Below are 6,984 nucleotides of genomic sequence, written 5' to 3'. Positions count from 1 at the left end.
AGACCTCCTCCTCTAATTCACCATTCAAAAAAGCGTTCTTTACATCAAATTGTTTCAAGGGCCAGTTTCTATTTGCTGCAATAGATATCAGAATTCTGATTGTATTAAGTTTAGCCACAGGTGCAAAAGTTTCCTGATAGTCTACCCCATACCTTTGTGTAAACCCCTTTGCTACAAGTCTTGCTTTGTACCTGTCAATGCTTCCGTCTGCCTTTAGCTTCACAGTATAGACCCATTTACAACCAACTGGTTTTTTTCCTTCTGGTAGAGATGTCAGAGTCCAAGTTTTATTTTTTTGAAGTGCCTCCATTTCAGTGTTCATAGCCTGTTTCCATTTTGGATCCTCCAATGCTTCCTGCACACTATTAGGAATTTGCACAGTAGATAATTGATTTATTGTTAAAGCATATGATTCAGACAACCTATGATATGACACATAATTACTGATTGGATATTTTCCTCTTACTCTTGGATCCGGTTCATAGGTAGATTTTGGTATGCCTTTGTTTGCTCGTTCTGATCTTCTAGCATAAGTGCTGTTCGGATTTTGGGTTTCGGGAACCTGATCAGAATGTGTTTCACTTGTTGGTGGGATCGGTTGATCAGAATTTTGGGTGGAGGTGGACTCATGTGCAGCAAGTTCAGAGTGTGTTTCAGATGTATCCAAGGATGGAGTTTCAGGTATTTGAGACAGATTTGGTGCTTCATTTAACAAAGTGTGTGATGGAGGATTAGGAGGAAGATGGATAGAAGTAGAGGACCAGAATTCTTCTTCTCTAGTAATATGTTTCTCCCCCGGAGAAGAAGAAGAGGAAACTCCCCCTGAATAATATGCTTCAGATTCATGGAAAGAGACTTCAAGTGTGACATACATCTTACGAGTGATAGGATCAAAACACCTGTAGCCCTTTTGGAGGTCAGAGTAGCCTACAAATATACACCTCTTAGCACAAGGATCAAGTTTGGTGCGTAGAGGTTTGGGGATATGAACAAAAACATTGCAGCCGAATACCCTAGGTTCTAGATTCAAAACATGAGGAATGGAAAAAAAAGTTTCAAGTTTTTGTTGAGGGGTAAGAAAATTCAAAGAGCTAGATGGAGTACGGTTCAAAACATAAGCAGCAGAAAGCACAGCCTCACCCCAATAGTGGGAGGGAACATTCATGTCAAATAAGAAAGCTCTGGTGACTTCTAACAATTGTCTATTCTTTCTCTCTGCCAATCCATTTTGTTGAGGTGTGTATGCACAAGAAGTTTGATGTTTGATCCCCTTAGAGTTTAAAAAATCTGAAAACACTTTATTCTTATATTCAAGTCCATTGTCAGATTGGAGAATTTGGATGGAAGTGTTGAATTGAGTGTGAACCATATTATGAAAATTCTGAAACATAGAAAAAACTTCATTTTTATTCTTCAGTAAGGAGATCCACATCATTCTAGTGCATTCATCAATAAAGGATACATAATAAAAAGCATGTGAAAAAGAAGAGACTCTAGCTGGTCCCCACACATCAGAATGAATCACTTGAAAAGGAACCACACTTTTATTTAAACTAGGATAAAAGGGAATACGATGGCTCTTAGCCTTTTCACAAGTAGAGCACTTAAAATCAGAAGGAGTACAGTGTTTAAAGAAATGAGGAAACAACTTTTGTAAATAAGAGAATGAGGGATGTCCTAATCTCCTATGCCAGAGCCAAAGTGCAGAATGTGTATGACCAGAGGACTGAACCGCGGCTGCTTTCACGTGAGAGTCACTATCAGGGACTTCAAAAAAATAGAGATTATTCTTCCTAACACCATAGCCAAGGATCTGTTTGGTTTGGATGTCCTGAAATACACAGAAGGATGGCAAAAAAAATACCTCACAATTAAGGTCTGAAGTCAGTTTGCTTACAGACAAAAGATTAAATTCAAGAGTGGGCACAACAAGTACAGAATTGAGTGTGATAGTGGGAGACAGGATGAGGGTTCCTTGACCCGTAATGGAGGCCGAACCACCATTTGCAGTAGTAACCGAGGATTGATCACAAGGTAAAAATGCAGTTAACATAGAAGCATCATGAATCATATGATTTGACGCACCAGTATCAATTATCCAAGACAAATGACTAAAGTGCGTAGATAGAGCCAGAGAATTACCTAGGATCCCTTCGTAGATAGCATTAGCTTGAGGGTTGGAAGAGGAATCACTGTCGGTTGAGGAGAGAAGAACCTTCGCAGCAGCCTTCCGCCGAGGACGTTTGGTGAAATCCCACCACTCGGGATAGCCAATGATTTCATAGCAACGGCTCTTGGAGTGACCGGAATCACCACAATGAGAACAGACAAATTGCTTGCCAGACGATGCATCCTTCCGGGGTTTGAGAGCAGAATTAGCAGCAGGTGAGCGAGAGACATGGGACAACAGGGCAGAGGAATCCGATGAAGATGAGGGACGTCCCATGGTGATGCGTTGTTGTTGTTCACGGCGGAGGAAGGCATAGGTGCCTTCAAGGTTCAATTTTGGATCCTTGCGAAGAATTTCGCCTCGGACTTGATCAAACACAGAATCAAGACCACTCAAAAAAATGTACACCCGCATCCGAGCCATGGAGGCATGCGTGTGAACTACATCAGCAACAGAAGCGGCAGAGGAGGCCATCCGATGATCAATCTCTTGAAAAATAGAGAGGAGATCAGTGTAATATACGGAGAGAGGGCGGCCATTTTGCTTAGAGGAGAAGGACCGTTGATGGAGTTCGAACAAGCAGGATTCATCCGATCCATCATAGAAAGTGTTCTTCGTGGCCTCCCAGATTTCGTGGGCCGTTTCAAGGCGTATGAACCTCTGCATCAATGGAGGAGACATCGAATCGATTAGCCAGCTTTTCACCCGCTGGTTGTCGGTGACCCAGGTGCCATGAGAGGGGTCGGTGAGAGGAGGTTTCGGTGTCGCACCAGTGAGGAACGCAGTTTTGTTCCTGGCACCAATGCGCATTTCAAGAAGCTGCGACCAGAGAGGGTAGTTGTGGTCATCGAGAATAACAGAGATAGGAAGAGAGGAAGACTCTTGCTGAATGATGATGTTGGATGGTGGTATGATGGGGAAAGACGGTGGGGGCTGAGGGTTGGGATCTGTTTCAGAGGAGGCCATTTCAGCGAAGGAATTAGGGATTTGGTTGGAAGAGCGGGTCGGGTTGGAATAAGAGAGAGAAATTAGTGGGAAAGATTAGGAAAAAAAATGGGTAAAAAAAGTAGGACACTGTTCAAGGATTAAAAAATATCATCTGATACCATGTTAAAAAATAATCCTGGAACTGTTTCTCATTCATTCATATTTCTCATCTCTAATTGAGATATATTTATACAAGTATTCATAACAACTTCTACCAAATAATAGCTAACAATATTCACAAATCTGAACAAATAAACAAGTTACTCTTATCTAATAATAACTACATTTCAAATTAATTCTTATCTTCAACATGCATGAACTTTAATTGCAAGCTTTTTGACTGCACAGGCTAGAGGCCATTTTAGCTGTATGAACTTTGAACCTTTAAGGCATTTGCTATGCTTTTGATGATTTAATTTCCTATCCTAGAATGGAAGAAAGCAACGTGCCCTCCACAACCCTTTTGTTTCCTTCACAGTTCCCACCATCCTACATTCATCATTCTTTGTCCTTATTAAAGAAAAAGCTTTAATTCTGTGTCTTTCCTCAATAGCCGACAAAAGAGTGACCAGAACTCAGAAGAAACTCAAAAATATTTATTCTCACACAACATGAGCAAAATAACAAAGTCTGCTAGTACATTCCAATGGAAAAAAGAACTAAATTACACCATCACCTTCCCACAGTTAAAAAAAAAAAATTGTAGAAGGGAAGCTGTCATAAGAATCTCACATCTGTAATTAGTAACACACATTATCATGTGACCTTGCTATCCTCTTGATTGATCCACCACCACTTCTCAAGCAATAATCAATGCTTGAAGGTACCAAGGGTCCTTGTGATTTTCCATAAGAGTTCCAACACATGGCTTGTTGCAAACCTCGATATTTGAGGGACGGCCTCAATTGAATATCAGTTAAATCAACATCAGTGCAGGGTATGGAGTTGCTGCAAGCTAGATGGACAGGCTGCACTGCATAACTCCCACTTATTTGATCAAACTTAACACCTGAAATAACCACAGTTCCTGTCTGGTTCTTGCAGATATGCTTGTCACAATAGTATTGATCTATCATTATTGGAAACATAACATCATAGACTTGGATTCTGGAAAATGACACATTTTTAACCATACCAATGCCTCCCTATTTAAAGAAAAAAAGAACTCAAATTAATTCCAATAAAATCCAGACTTTATTATAATTAGCCAGGTTTAGTTGCACAAGTAATTAGATTGATACCTGCCAAGTTTTGATCCTTGCTCCGTATAGAGTATTTTTCATTGAGACATCCTCAACAATAATGTCAGAGACACAAGCCACACTCTTGTCTTTTCCTAGTCCTCCTAAACTATATTCAGAAAATTAAATCTATAATGATCAGTGGTTTGCTAACAATCACAATGAGGATGCCAACTTGTATTAACTAGGTTGTATATATCTTTTTTCTTACCTGATACCATGTCCAGGACCACAATTAATGTGGTGGATATGAATATTAGAGCAACCGGTTTGGATGGATACACAGTCATCTCCTGATAATATAAAATAAGAACAAGTATCAATATTATAAACTTTTGATAGAAAATATAAAATTAATATATGTACTATGTAGTCTGGCATCAGTTGGATACCTACTGTGCGCACAGTGTTACAAAAGTTAAAGTTAGTTCAGCTATTAGTATAATTTTTATAAGTTGCACGTTTCAAAAGTTAGTTGCAGTGACAGTTAACCGTTTAAACTTGAAAAGAGTCTCTCAGCCAATCATTCCAGGTCAAAGTAGACACCTTTAAGCTCAACAAGTCTAAGTGGGCAATGCACCATATTGGCCATGATTTAACAATTTACAAGATTCTACTTTGTCAGGCAGAAATGGAATGTACAGTCATTAAAAATAAATTAAATTAATGCCTTACCAGTTCCAATATCAGAATGTTGAATTTCTACGTCCTGTGTGTTTTGCAAGTGAATGCCATCAGTATTTGGGCTATTCTCAGGGGAAGATATTGTAATGTTATTAACTTTAATACCCTTTGAGCTGTCAAATTTTAGATGGCACAGAGGACTGTTTATGATTCTGATATCACGAACTATTACATGGTTGCAGGAGTAGAATCTAATAGCCTGGATATGAACAATGTCATACAAGACTAATGAGAAACTGTTAGAAACTACAACTAAACAAAATTACACACAAAATAATATTTTTGGCTGTTAGGGAAAAAGGAAAATCTTACGGTTGGCTTCATGTCTGGAATTTGATTAAAGCTCTTCTGCAATAATTCATGAAATCAAAATGAGCTTTTTGTTTTGAAATTTCTATTAACTTTGTCATAGACACTTGGAACATGTTTTTGGGTAATCCTACCTGCATATCATAAAATCTTGAGGAGCTCCACCAGTCAGATCCTTGGCCATCTAAAGTGCCAGAGCCTTTGAGGGTGAAGTTCTGCACCCATTTGAAATTTATCCACTGAAACAAACTGGATTTTGGCCAGGAAGATGCTTCAGGAGGAGCCAATAGAGTTCCATCTACCTATTACAGTGTAATTTGCACTAAGTTCATATTTCTACGTTAAATATTTAACTTTTAAAAATGTGACGTATAATATTATTATGTTATGCAATAATAGAACTTCTGTAAACTACTATTTTGAAACTAACTCAAGCAAGATTAAAAAAACAAAAGTGAAAGCAAACCTCAAGAGTAAGGTCAGGCATACAAGGGCCTTGTAAAGTAACAGGCTTGATGAGGAACTTTAGTTGTGATGGAATTTTAACTGTTGCACCAGCAACTTTGCAGGCACCTTTCCATGCAGCTACAAGTGCCTGGTTAATGAACATTCTCTACAAAGTTATAACACTAGCAATTGAAACTCTTTTTATCTTTGAATTCTAAATGCTTTTGCTTTACCTCTGAATCATCAGAAATTCCATTGCCCTTGGCACCAAAAGACAAAACATTAAAAGTGTTCACTTGAGTTGGATATGGACCATAATGAGGAGGAGGAACTGGCGCTGGACATGGAGGATGTGAGCCTCGAGTGTGGCCATTGTTACTATCTTTGTGACGTTTGTGAAGTTTTTTGTTGACGTTAATCTTCCTTGCATCCACAGAAATCATAGAGAAGGTGACAAAGACAATCACCAACAAGGACAGGTAAAAGAGTAGAGAAGGATTTCTGTTCCTCTTCATTCCTTCAGCGGGCCCTTTGTTTGTCTATGTCACTTCTAGAAACAACACTAGCAACGAGAATTCTAGGAACTTCAGGTGGTATTGTGCTTCATACAGGGAAGAAGTTTGGTAGTTATAGACAGTTTATATAGTGGAATGTGGTGGAAACATTGTTGGTTTTCTTCTAATTTTTAAGGGTGCGCTTTTAAAAAGTTGAAAAATCACTTAAGCACAAGATTAGGTTCATTTACAGGGACGTGGATGCACTTGTCACATAATATGAAGATTCCCATCAGTTTGAGATGGGCTGTGCACTGTGCAAAAGTCATATTTGTTTATGTTTATGCTTTCTTTCTGCATATTTTTTTCAATGAAGTGCTGAACCAGAGTTTATTAATTATATATCTATGGTTGTCATTTTGCAGTGAATATTCTGGTTTCTTGTTAAAAATAGCTTTAAGGATGAGGGTCACAATTGGCCCCCATAAGGCATGGCGAAGATGAGATGACTATGCCATCTTAAGTAAATTTAAGTGCATACTATGTATGTTTGGCATGTCAGTCAAAAATGACAGTTTTCTTTTTTTTTTTTTTTTTGAAAACTAAAATGACAGTTTTCTTACCACAAACAAAATAACTTTTTACTCTGTCG

At 38.5% G+C, this 6,984-nt stretch overlaps 1 protein-coding gene across 1 annotated transcript; it reads right to left on the bottom strand.

Annotated features, from left to right (window-relative positions):
• Window positions 1-3,897: 3,897 nt before the first annotated feature.
• LOC133315204 (polygalacturonase At1g48100) lies at window positions 3,898-6,353 on the bottom strand. Its single transcript, XM_061516781.1, has 8 exons — window positions 6,072-6,353; window positions 5,858-5,986; window positions 5,526-5,693; window positions 5,395-5,430; window positions 5,074-5,281; window positions 4,610-4,691; window positions 4,399-4,507; window positions 3,898-4,302 (listed from the first exon to the last, which is right to left on the bottom strand). The coding sequence occupies exons 1-8, from the start codon at window positions 6,351-6,353 to the stop codon at window positions 3,898-3,900; spliced, it is 1,419 nt and encodes a 472-aa protein (XP_061372765.1).
• Window positions 6,354-6,984: the final 631 nt, after the last annotated feature.

The sequence above is a fragment of the Gastrolobium bilobum genome, unplaced genomic scaffold (assembly GCF_033153095.1).
Source record: "Gastrolobium bilobum isolate Gb01-03AN ecotype WA unplaced genomic scaffold, APGP_CSIRO_Gbil_v1 utg13952, whole genome shotgun sequence".
Classification (NCBI taxonomy): domain Eukaryota; kingdom Viridiplantae; phylum Streptophyta; class Magnoliopsida; order Fabales; family Fabaceae; genus Gastrolobium; species Gastrolobium bilobum.
This window is presented reverse-complemented; position numbering and strand designations above follow the sequence as displayed.